Source organism: Phalacrocorax aristotelis, chromosome 6 (genome assembly GCF_949628215.1).
Source record: "Phalacrocorax aristotelis chromosome 6, bGulAri2.1, whole genome shotgun sequence".
NCBI lineage: Eukaryota > Metazoa > Chordata > Aves > Suliformes > Phalacrocoracidae > Phalacrocorax > Phalacrocorax aristotelis.
The window spans coordinates 49,088,960-49,110,613 of NC_134281.1; the positions used below are offsets into that span (position 1 = coordinate 49,088,960).

At 40.1% G+C, this 21,654-nt stretch overlaps 1 protein-coding gene across 3 annotated transcripts; it reads left to right on the forward strand.

The window, feature by feature from the left end:
- The first annotated feature begins 665 nt into the window (after positions 1-665).
- Positions 666-20,765, forward strand: MKNK1 (MAPK interacting serine/threonine kinase 1). Of its 3 annotated transcripts, none has more exons than XM_075097707.1 (12): positions 666-772; positions 4,175-4,273; positions 5,108-5,205; positions 6,647-6,726; positions 8,141-8,214; positions 11,070-11,174; positions 13,973-14,028; positions 14,608-14,703; positions 16,318-16,512; positions 17,153-17,317; positions 17,936-17,979; positions 18,916-20,765. In XM_075097707.1, the coding sequence occupies exons 2-12, from the start codon at positions 4,177-4,179 to the stop codon at positions 19,142-19,144; spliced, it is 1,239 nt and encodes a 412-aa protein (XP_074953808.1). In that variant the 5' UTR covers positions 666-772; positions 4,175-4,176; the 3' UTR covers positions 19,145-20,765. The 3 variants fall into 3 exon arrangements, with proteins under 3 accessions (XP_074953808.1, XP_074953806.1, XP_074953807.1); XM_075097705.1 differs by having other exon boundaries at positions 689-772; positions 4,018-4,273; XM_075097706.1 differs by lacking the exon at positions 666-772 and having other exon boundaries at positions 4,035-4,273; positions 17,939-17,979.
- The last annotated feature ends 889 nt before the right edge of the window (positions 20,766-21,654 follow it).

A 21,654-nucleotide genomic window follows, 5' to 3' on the forward strand; every position in this document is an offset into this window, starting at 1 on the left:
TGTGGCTATCATCTGTGAATCCACAGAAGGCTCTGTGTGTGCCTGATTCTTCTTTTCTTCAGATGGTGTTGCCTGAGTATCACTGCCTTCTTTGCTGCTTGCTAGGAGTGAATTCAGTATGAGTGGTACCTGTTCTGAGGAGATGATTTTCAGCTGTGGAGAATGCTTTCTCATGTTCCTGGTCTGTTGGAGCCTGTTTAGCTGCCTTCGAGACCAATTTCCAGATATGCTTTAACTTGGTGCTCTTACAGCTGTTGTTATGGTGCTCTGTCTTGGCAGAGTCTTGATTTATGTTGGGAGTATGATAATTCTTGTCCATTAAAGAGTAATTCTGTATTTTATATCTAAACTTGTTATGGTTCTCCAATGCTATAGCAACAAGAACTAATTAACACCATAAATCCCTCCATTGTTTTTGCAACACTGTCATGAGGGGGTCTCCTCTTGAGTTAAAATGACTGGAGTGCTGGAAATAATGCTGTGTTTTGCATTTTGTACTTAAGAGTTATAAAATCTTTAATGCAGGGGTGTGCTCTTGCTGTGTGGTCACATGAAGCCCGGCACAACAGGTTCTTGCAATCTCTTGAGACTCTGGGCATTGCCCAAATGTGTATAACAATTTTTATGTGATTTCTGAATGTAGATGTGATTGTCTTCCTTTTCAGCTGCAGAACAGCCTGGCTCAAGCAAGACCCAGTTTTGAAGCAGGTGGTAGTACCTGGACTCTCTGCCTAAACTGCTTTCTTCCATTGAATTCAAAGACGCAAGCAAGGTATTTTCTTCTTAATAGAAAAATGCATCTTTACTATGTTCTCCAAGTGCTTCCTGTACGTGTGTATGCTTGTTCTTCTAAATATACTCTTCCTTCCTTTGAGAAGCAGATTAGAATGAGAGGGGAGTTTGCCAAAATCCAATATCCAGACATGTTTGTGTATGGAGTGTTAGGAAGCAAGATGAAGGGTGATTTAAGGTCTGGATGAAGTGAAACTTGGGATAATCGTTCCTTTTCTTCTTTGCTTGGCATTGTTTGCAAGTCTTCTTTATGATAAGTGCTTTTGTTCATCCTTTTGAAGACAGTTGTAGAGGCCACAATAGCAAAAGGGAAAGGCTGTAACTATACCTTCCCACATGGGCTCTGAATAATGTGTGTTAAATATTGCCTCAACACTGAATTACGATGATAATAAAATGCAGGACTTCAATAAGACTGCAGCTAAGACAGAAAATTGTTCTCTTTTTGCTTGCAGTATGGATTTTGCTGGGTTACATTATCTGTGAGAAGTAATCTTAATCTGACTGTAAGAGAAGGATGGATCAGAATTTGAACTGCTCCCTATTTCTTCAGCTTTTGTCAGACTGTTAGTCAGACAGTCTCTCAGAGAACAGTCTGACTCTGTTATGGTTGAGATAGATGTAAAAAGTGCTCTTTATCAAAGGTTTGGCTAGTCTGCTCTGAACACAAAGTAGTGTTCTACTCCCACCTCCCTGCACTCAGCCAGAATAGATCACAAAGTGAGTAGACAGGTTGGTTTGGTGGAAGCAGGGGTTCACTGCTTCGGGCCACGTTGTAAAATGACCTTCTTAATATGACACCAGTTGAACGTTCAACTTGGACCTGATGTGTCCATGGGCCATTTCCCTCCAGAGCAGTTCATCCAGTCTGAGCTTTGTGTCTGGCAGGGTGAGCTTCCTCAGAACCCACAGAGTCCTTGTCACCAGAGGTAGTCTTGCAGTATGCGAAACACCTCAGCATTGCTTGGATGGTTGAGGCACACTGTCTTTCGGTGTCATCAGAAACTCTGTGGTATATGGTCACAGAAACACAAGCATTTCTTTGAAAGCTTGAAAAACCTCTAAAGCCCATACCTTGTCACACCAGCTGTTACTTAAGTACTGGTTCATTATAACAAAGTGAATAATGAGAATGAAGCTGTGATACCTTTAAAGGAAGAACTGTGTTGACAGAGGTGAACTACACAATGATGTGAAATAGCAGACTAGAAGGGTATTAAGAAGCTAATACAGCAAACATTTCATGCCTCTCTGATAGCAAATTCGGTGGAGGCTATAAGTTTAAAACATTAGCTTTTCAATAATTTGATTTCTGTGTACATGACTAGTGAACTTCCTGGTTTCAAGGAAGCAGTTCTCTGTAATTTAGGAATTGAGTCAGACTAGAGGGAATTGAAATAATGTAGTGAGTTATTAAACACCAGACTGTAAATATCAAAGCTAACTGGTAGACTGCAGGAGAGCATTGTCAGCTGTACTAAGATGCAGGATTCGTCTCCTGTCTTTTTGCATAATTTTTAGTCTCTGTTACAAGCTCTGAAACCGCGTAGTGTTTGAAATGGAATAGAACCTGTCTAGGTATATGACTTGGTGACTTGCAGAAGGTCAGGTCGTTAAAATGACTTGGTTGATGCCTTCTGGAAATCAAGCAGACCAGCTCTATCTCTGAGCAATTTTATATGTGTGATTTTGATCCCAATTCTGAATAACTTCTAATTGCAGGCTGAACTGAAATTGGGGAGAGCTGGAACTTGCTGTCAAAGACTAGCCTTCTCTTTATGTTAATTTAAATTATGCATTCAAGTTATGTTAAAATTCAAAACTGTGTGGGTGTCAGTTTGAGTTCAAAAGAAGCTGTTGCTTCAGAAATAGGTAAAACGTATGCTTTTATATTTCTTACTGTATTCAAGAGCTCATATATGTCATCCTTTGTGATGATTTCTTAGCACATTCTGCTTAAGACTTGAAAAATGAGGATTTACTATTGTCTTGAGGCTGAGTGATACATCTTTAAGTGTTTCGGTCTGTTAAAGAGAAAGGTCTTTCAAAATAGCACTTAAATTTTCAGACAATGTGTGAGTTCTAATTGACACTCATAAACAGCTATTACTGACAGATATTGACAAGAAAATACAATGAAGCAAAGAAAAAGTATTTAATGTATTGGTATATTGTTGCGTAATATTTTCTGCCTCAGAGCTTTTCCTGTGTTTTCAGAGTACTTTAGAAACAGTGAATGGCAGAAAAACTGCTCTCTGTTGAAGGAGAATTGCCAGAAAACTTTGCTGCTGCTGTTTGCTTGCTCGTCTTTCCTTAGCAGTGTTCTCATAATTATGCTATTTCTAGGGATTTAGATTTTTTGGTAGTACAAGATCTTTAATTGTGAATTACTTAGAAATCCTCCTGTCTATAAAATGTCTTAGCAGTACTTTGCTACTGCCTTAAAGACTTTGAACTGTGATCTTTAACCATTAGGGCCAACTTGGCAGGATGTGACTGGTGTTATAGGGAAGTGCTCATGTGAGTATAGTGTGGAATCATTTAACTTTTTTGGAGATAGGTTAGCTATATGAAGCAGGCTCTGACAGAGAAAGCATATGGCAGTGTTTTTATTTAGGCTTTCTATAAAAATATGCGGGTGGGTTTTCTTTTTCTGCCATATTGGATCAGTGAATTGTTATCTCTGACTAAGTTATTGTAGTATCTGCAGCTAGTAATGCAGGGGAAAAATCCTAAATGCCATAAACACTGCTTGTTTTGGAGCATAAGTTATCTACTGATCTGTGGTTTAGAAAGGCACATCATGGTTCTGTGAGAAATGTTTTCTTCTGGCCTTTTGGCAGCATAAACTGACCTAGATTGCTCCTTTGACCTGTTAACTGCTGCGGTTGCTTTGTTTTGCCAAGTTGTTTGAAACTTCCCGACACCTTCCTCCTGTTTTGGAAGATCATTTTCTTAGGCTGACTTGAAAAAAATCTGCTTGTAAAACAGCAGACTAGCTCAAAGAATAGTGCCTTTGTGGGGGCTGTAAATACTGTCTTGCATCAGAGCATGCCTTATGTCAGGGGTAGCTCATGGTGGTGGTTGACAAGGTTATTCACATGCTTTGCCTTACTGTGCTGTGAGAGGAGGATTCAGTATAGATGCATAGTTACTTTCTTCTGTCTTTGTTTGTTTATCAAACCTCCCCAGAGCTGTTAATCAGCACCCAAATTGTCTTTTTAGGTTTCCTCTCATATTTGGGGGAGAGATGGCAGCCTGTGATGAAGACAAGCAGACAAACTTTTGGATAGCTTAAGAACATAAACACGCAAGAGCGTGTCCATTTTGTCCTGAAGTAATTGATTGTGTGTTAAAGGCACCTTTATGTTCTGCCACACAGAGATGGTCAGCAGTCAGCCTCTCCCCATAGCAGAGAGTGGGAAAAGGAAAAAGAAAAAAAGAACCAGAGCCACAGATCACGTCCCTGGGAAGTTTGAAGGTTGGTGGCAACTTCTAAGCTTTTAAATATAATGGTTTGTTTTCCCTCTGCTGTTCTCAGTTTTCTTAGCTATACAGTGCTTTTTGGCAAACATAATTTGACATTTCTGTTTTTCTTTATCCCCCATGTTTCAATCTTCAGTCCCTTTTTTTCCTCTTAGTGGTGAAATGAGTCCTATTCATAATTGGTTTGCTTTTTGTTTGAGTTTTTTTAGTAGGAACAGTGCTGATGTCAAAATGTTTTGATTGAATAGATCTGAGCATAAATACCATGAAGCATAGTAGGTAAAAATACAGCTCAGTGTAATAAAGCTGACCAGTATGAAACTTTGCAGTAGGCAAGTAGCATTATAAGGTACACTGCAAATCAAGAGGGTAGCAGTCTTCTAGGTTTAAACACTTAAATTTAACTATACTTAAAACACTATCTCTGCAAGTAGATTTTATATGGAAGGCATTTTCTGATCAAGGAGTGAAATGTTTTCCAGCTGAAAAAATTGATTCTGTGTTTTAACGAAGACAGGGAAGGTAGATGAGGTCTTAGCAACTGCTGAGATATGAAATGTTTCTTGTAAGAACAAACTTCTAATTTTGATGCTGGAATGAAGTTTGCTTTAAATTTTGCTGGCACTTGAAGGGGGGGAAGTAAAAAAATGAGACAGAATTAAGGCTGCCACATCTACTATAATATTGCATAAATGTGTTTTCTGCCTTCATCACCAGGGGAGTTTCTCAGCTGCTGTCACATGAGGGATGCTCATCAGAGAGCTTGTCTTGATGTTATTCACTGAACTGCTTTGACTAATGTGTCCTTTCTGTGGAATTTCTTGGGCAGACTTGTACAAGCTGACTGCTGAGCTTCTTGGTGAGGGAGCATATGCCAAAGTTCAGGGTGCTGTCAGCCTCCAAACTGGGAAAGAATATGCAGTAAAGGTAAGTATAGAATAAAAGCAGCATCACCTCTGTCTGTAACATGTCTTCCTCCTAGTAGCTCATCAAAAACCTGTAATAGAGTGGGTCATAGTGAAAACTTTTAGAAAACTTTTGGTGCTTGAAGTGAGCCTGCTTTATAACCACTGAGGTATCTGTTGCCTTAAGTGTCGTGCCTCCAGAGTGAACTGCTGTATCAGCCACAGATAGAATTCACAAACAGTAGATGACTGTGTGGTGGTTAGCTCTCAGGGCAGGATTTCCTCTCATGTCCTGATTTGATTGTGGTCCTACCAGTTTTTATGTCCTCTTATGAAAGAAGAGGCCGAGTCATTATGTGGCATGGCCTACCAAATAATGCAAGCTTCTGAGAACGCTGGTCTGAGTTCAGAGAGCATCAGTTTCTGCCATTAGAGACAGCTTTACATGAACTTATTTTTTGATAGAGGTGAATCTTCTGTACTACCTTTGTATTAAATGTTAGGGCCCATTTACAGATTTGTGGTTATTCTGAGTCCCTCATTTAATTACAAACAGATAATCAAGCATAAAGCTCTCCTATTACTATTCTCTTGCAAAACCATAGGCACAAAATTTTAAGCCCCTTCAAAAATCTAGTCCTATGGATGCTATAATCTTGTGTGTAATTTGTGGAATTGTTTGTTTATTCCAGACTTTCAACTTCAACCACTACATTATGAGTTAGATATGATCAGATACCAATTCCCATGTAGTACTAGTGAATGGTTGCCTCTCACTGTAAAAATCAAAAACTGATACTAGGTACAGATAGTGATAATGTTTGCAGCAATGTCACGAGCTTTCAGTTCATGTAGCAATCATTCAGTCTCAGCCTCTGTGGAGAGCCCTTGCCCATGTCCTCTTTTGGTCCGAGCTGTGTATGAAGGAAGGTGACTTCTGATGGCAGTATCGAAGGGCTCTGAGATTGAATGTGTGCTTTCTTTAGTATCTTTGGTCCTATTATGGGGTGTCCATGAATTTTGCACTATGAATCGAACTCTCATTTTGTGGTGAATTTAGTACTTTTTACTTAAATGCCTATAATGACAAATCTCTTCTTGACTGTTCAATGTCTGATGTCACTCAAATCTATCTTTGTGAGAATTCAAAAGGATATCCTTTTCTGCACATTGCGGAATTAAAATGATGCAAGAAAACCCTTGTGGTAACTGGTCAGCGACTCTGTAACATGTGGATTTAGTTCCTTTCTTCTCTTCCTGTCCTCATTTCTCTTGTCCTTTGAATGCCTTCCTGAGCTCTGCTGACACTGTAAATAAATGACAGATGAGAAATTAAACAAAGAAAGGTGGAGTGTTTCTCTCTGGTGGGGATGCCTGAGATTCAAGCTTTACGTCTAATTCCAGAGCCACATGCACCGTTCCTGCAGGAATTTTTTGAATATGAGCTGTAATTCTTTCCACAGATCATTGAAAAAAATGCTGGGCATAGTCGGAGTCGGGTTTTTCGTGAAATAGAAACGCTGTACCAGTGTCAGGGTAACAAGTAAGTATAGAGTCTTGTGTTTGCTCGTTCATCTATTTAAAGTATATTGAAGTTTTTAAGCATCTTACGTGTAAGTGATTAGGAGCTTTGCAGTAGTCTCCTTAAAACCAGTTGAAATTTAGACTTGACCTATTCAAAATAAGAATCTCCCCTTCTCTTACCTGTGAAATTTAGGGAAATATTTACAAATTGAAGTCACATAACTCAGTTAACAACCAGGTCAGGGTAACCTGAATGTGCTTCAGTGATGCATGGCGTTTGTCTGAATGAGGAATTAACATTTTGACACTCTGTGATTTCACCATCAGCAAAGGCTGACCTGATACCAGCTGCTGTTGAGAAGAACAGTTTTGCCATTCCTTTTCTTAACGTGTGGTTTGTCCTCCTCTTTGTGTCAGCCTTCCTGGTTTTGCACTGGAATTCTTAGATCAGCCAAAAGCTAATTTAGTTTTCATTTGGACGTGTGCTGACTTCACATAGCCACAGGATGAAGCAATTTTGAAGCTGCTGCTCCTGTCTGAAAAGGAGGGAAAGCCTTTGCAGACAGTGGCAGCATGCTCTATGATGAGTTTAAGCCAATTCTGAAACTATTGCTTTAGATGTCTCTGTTAGTCTACAAGGTATGCAACGGCTGTTACCTATACTATAGCTGTGCAGCTAATATTGAGGCTTTTTTTACAAATTCTTAGTACAATACAAAGATAATATAAAAATGAACTTGTTTACCAAATTCATGGGCTTAAGTTGTGTTCTAGAGAAGCAGGTTATATCTTTGTTCTGTGTGTGGTTATGAGCATATGGTCATCTAGTACATCAGTGGTGAAAACCTCAAGCTCTCAAGACAACCTGCACAATTTACACTTTTGTGTGTACTATAAATATGGAAAAATCTGACTTACACATTTGACATTCTCAAGGCAACATGGGATGCTTGTGTTCTGCTGCAAAGACTAGACACTAGCTAAACAGGAGTTAGTAAAAAAATGGTAACTAAGGAGCCGGATTTAATGTCATGTTGTCGAGCCCTGTGTGTTCTGCCTTGTGATTTTCAGAGAGAAAGAATACTATTTTAATTACTTAAATGTTCTTGCCTTCAGCACAAATGCAATTTCTAAATTATTAAATACAACCTATCACCGGTTATCTTCCTGTCAACTGAGCAGTAGCAGAACTCTTTCACAGTCCTGTCTGATTTTGGTGTTTGGCCTGTTTCCCCTGCTTTAATTTCTACGTGAGTTGAAATTGTGGTTTCAATGCCATAGGCAACCAAAGAAACTTGTTTACTTAGTGCTTTTATTTTTGGTTACTTCTGGCACTTCCTAATTATCCATGACAAAATTCTTCATTGCTCTGTTTACACTCTGTTCCTGTTTCTTCTATTTTCCCCATCTCTCCCCCCCTTTTTTTTTTTAAGGAACATTTTGGAGTTAATAGAATTTTTTGAAGATGACACAAGATACTACCTTGTCTTTGAGAAGCTGCGAGGAGGTACTGTGCAGCAACTGTGCCTTTGTTCATTGAATTGTCTTGGTCCTGTTTGTCTCAGTGTTTTAAAGTAGAAAATGAAGAGTTTATTAAATGCTTGAGAATTTTAAGACATAGAAGTAGTATAAAGAGCCTGAAGTATGATTATTCTTGAACATTGATGGGTCTGGTCATACATTTACAGTCCCATTCTGTAGTCAAGCGATGGAAACGTCAGCTCTATTAAAGTGGAAGCTTTGGAATATAGTTAATAGGTCACATTAACTTCTGGCAAAGGGAGAGTGAAGCAGTCTGCTCGTGGCTGTTTGAGGGCCAATCAAGTGAGCATGTGTGGTGAGTGGTCTCCAGCATTTAATACTCACCTGGAGATTGAGAAGGCTACATCAAGTACTTTGTGGACTTTCTCAAACTTGTCTGCATTAGCATAATTACAGTATCCATTACTTGCATGGCTGGGCAAAACCATGACTTGAAAGTGTGGCCCACCCTTCAAAGAAAAACTGAGTTTCTGAAGCAGTATACTTCTGTCCATAGAACATCATCTGTTGTCACTGGTCAGGAGGGTTTTCAGTAGCAAACTGTATGTGCAATAAATGCAAATTCTTTCAGTATAGATGCTGAACTTTTTAGAAGGACATGGGTTTTTTTCTTGAGTAAAAGCTTTTGTTTACCTTCCCTTAAAATTGCTGCATCGTTTCATTGTGGTTTCCTGTAACACTGTTCTTAATGTATAGACTTCACTGACAAATTAGCTATAATAGGGCTCGGTGGGGATGAATCTGCATTTGTCTCTCTTCCCATCTCCACGTCCTTCCAGTAGTTAAGCCTGTTCTTTGACTGTGAGACTATGGTTGTCAGTGTAACAGCATGGCTGTGAGAGGATAATAATGCTATGCCTTCTTCCCTCCCTTAGTTACTGTTTTTATAGTGGTGATCTAGGGTTGAAGCTAGTTTTCTTTCTGAAAAATTTCAGCATTTGAAGTGTTAGGTGTGTGGGTTTGAACAATTATCAAAGAAATAATGGGAATTCAGGGTCAGACCAGCTTCTGATACGCTACAGATTCTGCTATAAGTAGTGTGGCAGGCAAGAATGAGAACATTAATCTTCAATGCAAGCCTTTGGTAACTCCAGCCTCAGACTGATGTTACCTACAATGTTGGGGCATAAATTTGGCTTTCCGTTCTCAGCTTTGCCTTCCTGTAGTTGTGGTAACTGAAGGAGCTCTGCTCTCATTTTAGCTGTGTTCAGTTCACCATGATACTCAGAAGCTGTTTAATATCCTTGCCTGACAGCATTTAATAACTGAAAGTATTAATATCCAGCTTAAATCATGCAAATTCAGTATAATAAGAGTCCTTTCAGGTTTTTTTCTCCTCTGAGATGTGTTTTGGGAGGTGCTATGTGATGCTTTCTCTGAAGAATACTGAAGAGGTGGTAACAATTGTGACAGTAGTGCCCTGCTGTTCTTTCTGTTTGTGGGATTCTTCTATGTGGGTTGAATAGAAAGTCAGTAGAGTATGTTTTCATTGATATTGATATAATTCTTATCTGAGAGAGTTTGGAACATCAGCTCTATTCAGAAGGGTAATCTGAAACCTGCTGAGTGAAATGACCACTTCAGGTGGCTCAGTATTGTCTCCTGGAAGGTCTGGGGCCTTTTCCACAGGGATGGAAATACCTAAGAACTGTTATTACTTTCTAAATGTGTAAAGAACAACTCCACCAGGAAAACAGTTTGAACTCTGCCCTTGATAAATCTGTAGCAAGCTATGAAGTGGTGTTTTCAGCAAAGTGAACCTGTGTTTGAAGTCTGATAACCTGGTCCAAAGTGGTGTTCATCCACACATCTAACACAGCATGTTTATGCATATTTGAAGAGACTTTTGTCATATCAAAGCATATCTGAAGAGTCTTTTGTCCATCCATCTTTTTGAGAGTTTTCCTGTTCCCTTTCTGAATACTTGCTGTGGAGGAGTGGTGGCAACATTGATGGTTTAAGAATAGGAATTACCACAATAGAGAATGGGAGGTTTCTTCCCACATCTAGAACTAAAGAGTAAAAATGAAGTTACCCAAGATATGAAGCGTTTACTGTAGTGGGAACTGATAACAAATGGCAGTTACTTCTTGAATTTCTGTGCCTGAGTGCTTTTATAAATATACCTCTCTGAGTAAGAAAATGGAAGACAGCAGTAAGGCTATTTAGTGGGCTTGGATCTCTGCAGACTGCATTTAATTGGTTTTTTAAAGACGTTTTTAATCTTTTTGAGAAGATTGATGGAATTCACTTAAAGAAGATAAGGAATCAAACCTCCCCTTATCCTTTGTTAAAGGGAGACCAGTGGAGCTCTGCCTGCAAGCTACCAGTCCTTCACTATGCTCATATTTGAGAGGTCTTTTGTCAGATTTCATGTCCCTGAGTAAATTTTGCCTCAGCCAGTGAAAAATAGGTTCTAGCTTAAGTATTGAAGCTGTTCAGTTGTAACTTTTTCTTAGTCATTCCCCTGTTCGGTCCATGGAAGCTGCCTGCTGTGAAAGGCTGTTATAAAATATAAGAAATGAGGTTATGGATTCATGGTCCTTGGTACTAGTTCATCATTATTTTCTGAGGCTATTTTCATATAAAAACACAGGATTGTGACTCTTCAGTTTCTGCCATGCAAACATACTAGGACAGAGTGTCAACTGCAAATAAATTTTCTACGTTACTTCTGGCCCTGTTCACACTGAGATCAGTTCTCCTGTTATGGCAGACTGGTAGTGGCCATTGTGGTTTTGTCCTTGTATTGACAAAGCCTTTTCTCAGCCCAGGCACCATTCATACTAAGGTTTTCGCTTTCGCCTCTTACTCTTACAGGTTCAATCCTGGCCCATATACAAAAGCGGAAGCATTTCAATGAACGAGAAGCTAGCAAAGTGGTGAGAGATATTGCCTCTGCTCTGGATTTTCTTCATACAAAAGGTAAAAGAAGGCTGTCTCCGTCTTTACTAGTTGATATTGTACACTTAGGTTACAGAGCACATTTTATCTGGAAGTAGTCAGCCTTTGCTAGCAGTTCCATTTACAGCAATGTCAAAGGACTTAAGCTGTTTTCCTCTCTAATATTATTTTCATAACGTGGTTGTTTAAGTAATCAGCTGTGTTAACAAGCTATAGCTTTTTGAAGAAGAAAAGTTAAATCGGCATCCAAGGAGAATTAACGTTAGGGTTGAGAATGTTTGCTTGTTCTGGTTACCTAAGCCACCTTGTAAAGATTACTCAAAAGGGAGCGAATATTATTTTTAATTTCCTCCTCTTTCAGGTCTATGGAGATGTTTTTTTGTATTTATCCAGAATTTGTTTTGGTTACAAGACCACTTTGTTTGTAGTAGTTCTTGGTCTTCACACTTAGATGCCCACTGTTGGGTTGAGAGGCCTACAAGTGAACCATAGTCCTTGTTTGAAGATGTCCTCTTTGTATTAGGGATTTGCTCATATTTAAAAGCAGTTCTGTTCATAGGGAGTTCTTTTACATTAAAATGTTTTCCTGCTGCTTTGCTCCTGGGAGTACTTTTGTTTCACTTCAAAATATCTGTGTGCATTATGGTCATCCCAGAGGTTATGTTCATGTTGAATGTCATACCTAGATGTTTAATTGTAGGGGTTTACTTGTAAGTCACAGGACTGCTTCTATGCCTGAGTTGGAATCGCAGCATTGGTACCTCAATAAGTTGAACCCATTAAAAAGAAAATTGTTGCAATGTGTAGAGATTAAAGTAAGCGGTAAACCTGAAGAATATGGATCTCGTCATGTATTGTGACTGAGAAGTTAATTTGAATGTGGAAACAAATTTAGTTTGGATTAAGATTTTTTGGTAATCTTTGTAGCCTGTCTATGCAGTGACTCCGCTTTAAACCTGCAGAGAATGTACTCTTTGAATACCTGCATTTAGCATATTTTGACTTTGAGATTTGGGGCAAATAAGGAATGGGAAACTTATGCTGAACATGTGGAGAAATACTTATTTGATGTGTTAGGGCTCTGGTAGGTTGCTTAACAGCTGAAAGTCTAGGAACATTGTTCAAGGAAGTTCAACATTGACTCAGCTAATATCTTTCTGTAGTTCTCTCAACTTTTAGGTTTAATTCCCCTTTCCCCAAACAAGAGGGGAGCGATTCATTAAAATGGTTTAGAGCAGCAATCCACTTTCTTGTTATTTGCTGTGAATTGGTACAGTGGAGACATGGCTTGCAAAATTGGCTACAGCATCCCCTTTCATTTTATTGTTCTTTTTATGGTTCTTCTGTGTGACATTAAAATAATTAGTAAGCAGCATACAGAACACTAAAGTAAACAGGAAATTAAAGCAGTTTTATTGCACAGCTTAATGGTGAAGTGCTATAGCTAGATGCTTTAAAAATTTGAATGAAGGCAACTAATTCTTTTTCCAGGAGTAGTTTAAAACTCAGCTGGATGATAATACTGCCTTACACCCACTTGAGGTGTGTGTGCTTTACTGCTAATAATCCACTGGAGGAGTGTTTAAGGGCAGTTGTTTTCTTTTCTCAGCACTGTGTGCAAAATAAAATGTTATATAACTAGACATTTGAATTCAAACTATAATACAAAACCATGCTTGTTGGCTTTCATGTTGCAAACCAAGGCAGCTGTTGGGAGTTTTGTCAGCCTTGCTGTAAATGTCAGCATGGGTCATCTTCATTTGTCATGTTTCCTATCTTCCATGCAGAAGCAATGTGAACTGCATCATTATGAAAGCTCAGATTCCTTTAGATCAGTGCTATGCTATTAATGTTATATTTTAAGTCATGTCTTACAGAGTTTGCTGAAGAAAATACACTAGAAAATCCCTTACCTAGAATTTGGTGGGATGTTTTTTTCCCCTCAAACTCTGAAGTACTATTAAGTGTGCTTGGAGTGTAGTATTTTTAGGCAAAGCTAAGGTGCAGCTAAATTATAGCCAAGCTGCTCATTTAATTTCATTTTTGGTTCTAATTTTCTGCCTTCCCATTAAGCTTGATTATATTAAATAGAGAACTTCCAGAAATTGTGTGTTTAGGCATTTGAAGAACTGCTTTGACAACATAGAACCACCTTTGCATGTGAATTCAACAGGTAGATAATTTTTCATTTCCCTGTTGGGTTTGCCTCTTCTGATAGCAGCTGAATAAATGTAGAAGCCCTTTGGTTTTTATCCTTTAGTCTTTTCTGCATCTCCAGCCAAACCCTTGGATTTTTATTTTACTTCAAGAATGAGTACGTACCTCACTGTTAAAGGGATGATATTTTTACCTGGAAACTCAGGGTGTTTTGGGGAAAAGTGTCTCAGGTATTGTCTGTGCTGGTAGGAGTTCAGCAAAGCACCGATTGCTCTGGAAAGAAGGACCTTACTGTAGAAGGCACAAAAATCTTTTGACTAAACCTTGTACCCAAGTAAACTTTCCTACATGTCAGTCATCTTAATAAGCTGGTTTAATTAACATAATTAATTTGGGCTAAGCCAAAAAGTTCCAGTGTTAGCAGGTTCTTACTTGCTTGACTGACTCTCATGTACATTTAAGGATGATAAAGGCATAGCAGAATGCAACAGTGATTTTTAACAAACACACTTCGAAATTCAATTATTTGCAGTATCATTGAGGGAGAGTTGTGTAGCAAACTCGGGCCTAGAGTATTTCCCAGGCCACATTCTAATAAAGAGAGGTAATGAGAAATAAACAGGCGAGTATCTTCTCTACTGAATGTTTGTACTCTCCTTTAGGTATTGCTCACAGGGACCTGAAGCCTGAAAACATTCTTTGTGAATCTCCAGAAAAGGTGCTACTCTGGTCTCTTAACCTTCTGAAGTGTATTTTTTAACTTGCTTTCCAAAGACAACCCTTGTGTTCTGTCTTTCTCTTCCTGAAGACTTTTGAACCCATTAGTGATCTTCAACTAAACTTAATAGAACTGAAGCACAAAAGATACTAAATTCTTCTGCAAGCTGTAAAAATGTGAGCATCTGGCTGGGAGATAAAAAGCCAACTTAGAGAGGGCGTGGCGATTACAACTTAGCATCTCATCTGTTCTAAGGCAGTACCCAGATGGACAAGCAACATTTACAGTCCAGCTGGTCACGTTACATATAGTTCCCAAACTGCCCCAGTCTGTACTGGCACTTGCCTAGCCAAATAAAAAATTAATGTAATAGGGTTAGACACTGGGGATGTGGGAGGAACTGAGACAGAGGAGGCAAACGCAGGGAGTGTAATATACCTGTAGGAGACGGGGTTTCACTAGTTCTTGTGCTAGAATAATTTGGGTTTTGTCCTGGGGTTTTCCATGTGATGCTGTGTTCATATATATTGCATTAGTCCCAGTGTTCTGGACCTCTTACTGTTTTGCCCTTGTTTTTAGGTATCACCAGTAAAAATATGTGACTTTGATCTTGGTAGTGGGGTGAAGCTGAACAGTGCGTGTACTCCAATAACAACTCCTGAATTAACAACGCCGGTAAGAGACCTACTGTGGCTTCTTGCCTTTTCTCTTCTACTGTAAAACACTTTTCGTATCTCCAGAGGAGAGCTTCCAGAGGGCTTACTGCAACTACACCCAGTGATGGATAGTTAATTTAAAGCAGCTGTATGTGTGGTAACTACTGTCTTGGTTTCCCAGTCAATATACAAAAGCACAGGAGCTCATTGTGTTAATTCTCCTGGTGGCCGGAAAGTAGCACATCGATCCTGTTTGTCTCGTACCCCGTGGGATGAGGAAGCTTTCTGTGGAGGTTTTTTGTGTGCTTATGCACCTGAGGTTGAACCTTAGTTTGTGTTCATTTCCCCATATTTGGGTTCTGTAGCTAAGACCTGTGAGCTAAGGGCAATGCAAGCTTTGTAATCAGTGTGTGGCTTTATAAGACACATTAGTTTGAAAAACTACAGTGCTATGCTTTTGGCATTGCTGCAAAACTGAGATTCTTCTTTCACAGTAGTCTGTTGTAGAAATCACCTCCCATGATATACTTCACTATCTGAAAAGCCTAATAACTAATTGGTAAGATTTTAACATCTAAAATGTGTAAATTAATACTTTGACCCTGTATAAAGGATCTTAGATTCCTATAGAATGGCTTATGATTCTGCTAAAGAACAGTAGGAACATTTTGACTTCTATTAGATCTCTGTAGTCCTTACACCCGAAACGTGTTCATTTTTTCCTATGCAGTATGCTCACAACATGTTTCAAAGCTCTTGGCAGTTCCATTTAATCTTTGAGGGACATAGCAGTTGTGATTTGGCTTAACAAAACGAGACCTGCAGTGAAAGCAGTAAACTTCAGTAGTCCCTGATGCCCGACTCTGCTTTTAGACCAAGCTGCCTACTGTAGAGAGAGAATCATATAATCATAGAATAATTAAGGTTGGAAAAGACCTCTAGGATCATCAAGTCCAACGGTCAACCCGACACTACCATGCCCTTGAAGTACCACATCTACATGTCTTTTAAATACCTCCAGGGATGGCAACTCCACCACCTCTCATGGAGATTTGAACCACCAAGAATCTCACATAATGTATTAGAGAGAAAACTGTATGTATCTGTATAGGTACATATTTTTGTCTGTATAAATGTAATTTATACAAATGTGGATTAAACACGTATTGTTAAGTAATACACAAGACCCTCATCAGATAGGTTGAAGCAAGTAGACAAATCTGTCAGACCTCTAAGGCCAGGCTCCCCTGCGTACAGCGTTACCTTCCAAGCTACAACCATCTCGGCTGCCACACAGCAGACATGGGGAAGGTGTCTGAGCACTTGCCCTTAACACTCTGCCAGGTTTCAGCAGTACCTATGAGCTGCCCCATCCTCCACCTGCATCAGGTGCTTTCTGGGATCCTTACCTATTGTCTACAAGCTTGGAAAATTTAGATACTCATTTTCCCTTGTTGCTCATCTTTAAAAAGCAAAAAGAAAAGCAATTAATGCGCAGGGAGCATGTGGATTACAACAGCCCGTTCTCCTCCCTGGTAGTGGGGAACCGCTTCTGTCCATTACTGGGAAAAAAACTTGAGTTGTGTTTTGATTTGATTCTCCTTTGAAAACTTGCTTGAATTCTGTTTTCTAGTGTGGGTCTGCAGAATACATGGCACCTGAAGTGGTTGAAGTCTTCACGGAGGAGGCCACGTTCTATGATAAGCGGTGTGATCTTTGGAGCCTGGGGGTGATTCTATACATCATGCTCAGTGGTTACCCCCCATTTGTGGGCAACTGTGGCGCAGACTGTGGCTGGGACAGAGGAGAAGTCTGCAGAGTTTGCCAGGTGAATGCACGTATCCTGGGCATATGTGGGAGAGCGTAGTTTGTCCTGTGAACTTATGGTGTAAGACTTGCCATAATGCCAGCAGTGAAGAGCTGTGTCTGTCACCCAGCCAGTTATCTGGGAGGAGAAGCTGTCACTGAGAAGCAAGGGTGGTAATATAATACTTGTGATGATATCCCTTTCTAAAGTAAGGTTTGGTGGCTGCCTCTTTCTCCTCCTGATGTGAGATCTCGGAGCTTCTCCTTGTCCTCTTCCCCACCATACCCCCACCCCAGTCCTCCTGTGTTCTGTAATTCTTGATCTGGTTTATGGTAGTCACCACAATTCCTCAGATAAAAGTTGAGTTCCAGGAGAGTCTCCATGCAGGGCCTGAAGTTATTCTTTCTGAGCACATGGGCTGCGCTGTTACGGGTGGAGGAGAGGTGGTGTCAGCAGACAATGTAACATGTCCATTGTAGGGTGCACTGATGCACTCTGTGGAGCTGCCTGTCACTCTCCATTGACTCAGTAAGGAGACTGGATGGTTTCAGTTGACACCCACCACATCAGGTGGATAAACTGCATGAGAAGAATCCCACCTGAGAAGTCTTCTGATTGCATTCTATTTGCTATTTAAATTAAAGACATTTTCCTTTACTAGAACAAGCTTTTTGAGAGCATTCAGGAAGGCAAGTATGAATTTCCTGACAAGGACTGGTCACATATATCCTCTGAGGCCAAAGATCTCATCTCAAAGTTGCTGGTTCGTGATGCCAAAGAACGACTTAGTGCTGCTCAAGTTTTGCAACATTCATGGGTTCAAGGAGTATGTATCCCCCTTTTATTTTTTTTTGAGTTATTCTTCTTCCAAATGATAAACAAGCTGTTCCCTGTCTCTCAACTTTTAATACAGATATTGCATGTTTTAGTTCTCTTATCTTGATTAATTAAACAACAGACAGTGGCTTTATTTGTTCTGGAGGTCTGTGTGGTAGATATTTGGATGAATCTGTCAAGCTTTAAGTGTTTTTTTGTTTGTTTAATTACTGGTTTATGCATTTTTAAATGGCTTTCTTGTGAATACCAAGCACTGCAGTACACAAATTATTATGTTGCTCTTTAATACAGTGATGCAGAATGCTGGTAGATATGGCTTTAAAAGAACAGCAGTGTCCTCTTTTGCTTTAGTTCCCAGTTCAGGAAAGAAGGGACAGACCCTCTGGAGAACTTCCAAAGCTTATACCTGCAAACTGTGGTATCCTCTTGTGAGGGGACATGGATTATGAAATGTGATTTGTAAACACACGGTGGATTAGTTTACAACTAATGGATATTGCATATAAAGATTTGGCAGAGTTGCCTGGGTTTTTTATCACTCTCTCCTGGGAAAGCTTGGTTCCCAGCTGTGAACACCTAACTAACTTTTCTTAACTGCTTCTTTTAGCAGGCTCCTGAAAGGGGATTGCCTACCCCTCAAGTTCTTCAAAGGTAATTTTGGTTTTTTTAACGTCTGTAAACTTGGCTAAGAATCACTACTGAAAGAATGGGGAGAGGTAGGAGGTGACAAATTGGGGGATAAGATCCCTGGTTGAGAGTGGAACTTAATAAATGTGCAGCACTAATTTTGTTAAAAACATCAGAAATACTAAAGCTCTGATTTTCCTTTATGATCTAATCTTGCTGCTTTGTGGGAAAGGCATTGGAGAGGATTCCTGCAGTGTAGTGCTAATCTTAGACAGGAAATAATGATGGTTTTGGCAGTTTGCTGCACAGAAGGGGGAAAAAAGGCATAAAGGCATGTGTTATCCAAAGAGACTACATACTGATGGGTGAATAATCATCATATACAGAGACTCGGATCTGACTTCCATTGTAGTTGGTGGTAATCACAGTATCAATTTAACTGTGAGCAGGGCAAGCCTCATTTAAAGTGATTTGATGGCAGATTCTGTATGCCAGAGAGCCTGAGTCACACATCTCTGTTCCTATTTCTGTGTCTGCCACCAGCAGTTCCAGGTGGTTCTTCCCATCAGAAATGCATTTCCTTAAGCCACATGTGCAATCATAGTGAGATTGCAGTTCTCTGAAGAAAATCAACAGTATTGTCCCATATGCCCATCCTTTTTTAACATGTAGAAATCAAGCATGGCATCTCAGGCGGTTTCCTGGGTTTATGTCAGAAGTCCTTGGCAGAACGAGGACTAGAACTGTGGCTGGTTCCAAAATCCCAGAGTGTTTTTGTTACATATTTCTAGTCCTCACAGTGAGGAGAGATGCAAATATTAACTGGCTGTTTTTCCCACTGTGTCGATCTTCTGATAAGAGAAATAAAACTGCCTGGAAAGAGATATTCTGCTGTGAGGGTAACCAGGTGAAATGACTCTTTGTGTCTGTTTCAACTGCTTTCTCCTTTTCCCTTGAAAGGAACAGTAGCACGAAAGACCTGACACTTTTTGCTGCTGAGGCTATAGCCCTTAACCGCCAGTTGTCTCAGCATGAGAACGAACTCAGCGCAGAGCAGGACAACCTTGCCCATGCTGTGTGCTCCATGAAGCTTTCTCCTCCGTCCAAGTCCCGCCTCGCCAAGCGCAGAGCAATGACGCATGCCACCAAAAACAGTGACTTTCAGCCAGTTCCCCATAAAGCCTTTTAAACTTCTTTCCTGCTATGGGTTAGCAAGATCAGCCTGTGTTCTTATTTGGATTTTCAGCGCTGATAAAAGCTTCTCTGCTTCTGATACTTTGATTAGAAGCTTGTTCTTGTGATGTGACTTGTAACTTGAAGGGGACAGCTTTTTATAGGAATGCTTTTTGCCTGTCAGATTTGGTGCATTAAGATAATTTAACTGATCTTTTTAAATTGGAGAAGATGGGTTTGCTGCTGTATTGCCTGAGGTGATAAATCACTAAGCTTTCCTTAGTTTCCTCTTAGAAGAGCATGCTATAAAATGCAAACTTGAAAACATCAGAAAAAAAACCCACTTCCTTGTTTTGCCCAGCAGAGTATCAAGTCTCTCTCCCTGCCTATGGCTGATCTCCTTGATGGCGCATCTTGCAAGGTGCTGCTGCTAGTGTCAGCAGCAGGGACTGTTCTCAACCAGCAGTGCCCTTCTCTCTTTCTGTAGGCTCAGGAAGTGAAGATGGTGACTGGGTGGGTCTCTGTCTCCATTACCTTCATTGTATGAAATGAGTTCAAAGATGGAATTGCTTAAATTGTATGAGGATGATTCTGTAAGGCGCAAGGATCGCTCAGGCGAGGACAGGGTTGCTTTTTTATCTTGTTGATAGTTTGTGTGTCAGCGTGTGGGCTGAAAGCTGGGGGTGTGTTATTTCTTTCTCTGACATCTTTTTGTTCTTAACTAAAATGTACTCCATATCTTTTTTTTGTGTCCAATGTGTCCCCTTCTCTGGCAGTTACGTTCTTAAGACTGATAACCACAGTATAACAGACTGTTTATATAATAGTTTATATTTAGTATCTGGGTGTTTTTCTGTATTAATGCCATCCTCAGTTATGCCTTCCTTTCTGTAAACTTGTATTTCTTCAAATCCTTTTGTGTGTGTTACCTCAAGTTCTTAATGTGAATTGACAGGCTTCAATGAATTTTGGGGTGTGAATTATTTAGGATTATCAAATGCAGAGGTACACATGTACAAAAATGGTGCTGCAGCTGTTGCATTTTGCCTCCTGCAGTGATTTCAGGCTGGGTGTCTCTATTTTTGCTTCCAGTTTTAGTTCTCTGGTGCAGCAGGGGTCGGGAGTAATTTGAAAGGGCACTGGCTGAAAATATGTAGATTTTGTGTGACCAAGGTGAGGTGTCCATGGAGAAGGACATGGATATTGAGCACTTTCTGAAATGTAAGCTGTGAAAATTGGGCCACTAAGATGCCTGACATGATGCACCTTAAACTTGCCAACCATTTCTGAAAACCTTTGCCAGGGCATTGTGTGCAGGGTGGAGAGGGAGAGGAGAGGCCCCCGAGTGCCAGCACAAAACCCTCCCAAGCAGAATGAGAAGGAATAAAGTAGCAGATCCAACAAGCGCTTGCAAACTGAAAGGTCAAAGCTGAATGTCTTTGCATGGCCTATCCAGAGCGATTTTTACATTATCTTTTAGCAGTGTGCATACAGCTATTTTTATACGACATGCTGTATTTTGTGACTAATATTAAAGTTGTTATTTAAAATCTTTTATACGTTGTGCCAGTGGACGGATTATGAAATGTATTTTGCTCTGTTTTTATTAAAATGCTTTAAGTTATGGATTTAACACATTTGGCAGTTCTGTGTGTTTTTTCCTCTTGATTTTTGGTGACATAGAATAATAGAGAATTACTTACTACTTCTCTGTGTGAGATTGGATTTCAGAAAATTTAAATCTCTGAAGACTAAGCATACCTCCCTCTTCTATGGCTGTATTGCTTTCTCAGTCACTGGAGGCTCCTGTGATCTCAGCATTTTTTGAGGTAAAAAGAGGGTATGACTGCACAGAGAGGGCTGGAAGGGATCCTGTGATCCTTTTGACATTCATAAGAGATCAGATAACTGAGAGGCAGTGAGTTCAGGAACTTATCTGCACTGTTAGATTTCACGTTCTTACCTTTGGTTTGTGCATGAAGCAAAAATCCTGAAGTTTGGCCAGGAGTGGTGGTGTGATGCAAAATACTCCTCGTGGATGGAGCCCTGAAGCCTTTCAGACTCCAGAAGCCTAAGGAGCAGCATTAGCATAAAAGTGTGAAAAGGAGATGCTAATGGTGCTGCTTGCCCAGAGATGATGGGGTCTGGTAGATATGTTCATGCATTGGTAAGTGGTCCTTCGCAGACTGCACCTGCTGCTTTTCAATGGTGGTAAAGGTAGACCCAGACCGCGAGTTAGTGGAGCAAAGACCGAAGCTGCTATTCCTGTGTTCTTGGGTGAATTGTTGGTCTGGACAGTCAGTCCTTGCCTCCATCTCTCTCTCCAAAACCCAGCATGGAAAGTGAACCCAATGCATGTGTCTTTGGCACAGCAAGGAAGAACCTGGCTTGCTAGCCAGACTTGCTTTCCCTTTACAAAAGAGAGCTTGGGAGGAGAGAGGGAAATGTCCAAAGAAAACCTTAGTTTGGGGGTGTTCATGCCATTACATTTGCTAGTGGAATTGCCATCTAGGTGAGCAAGTACTC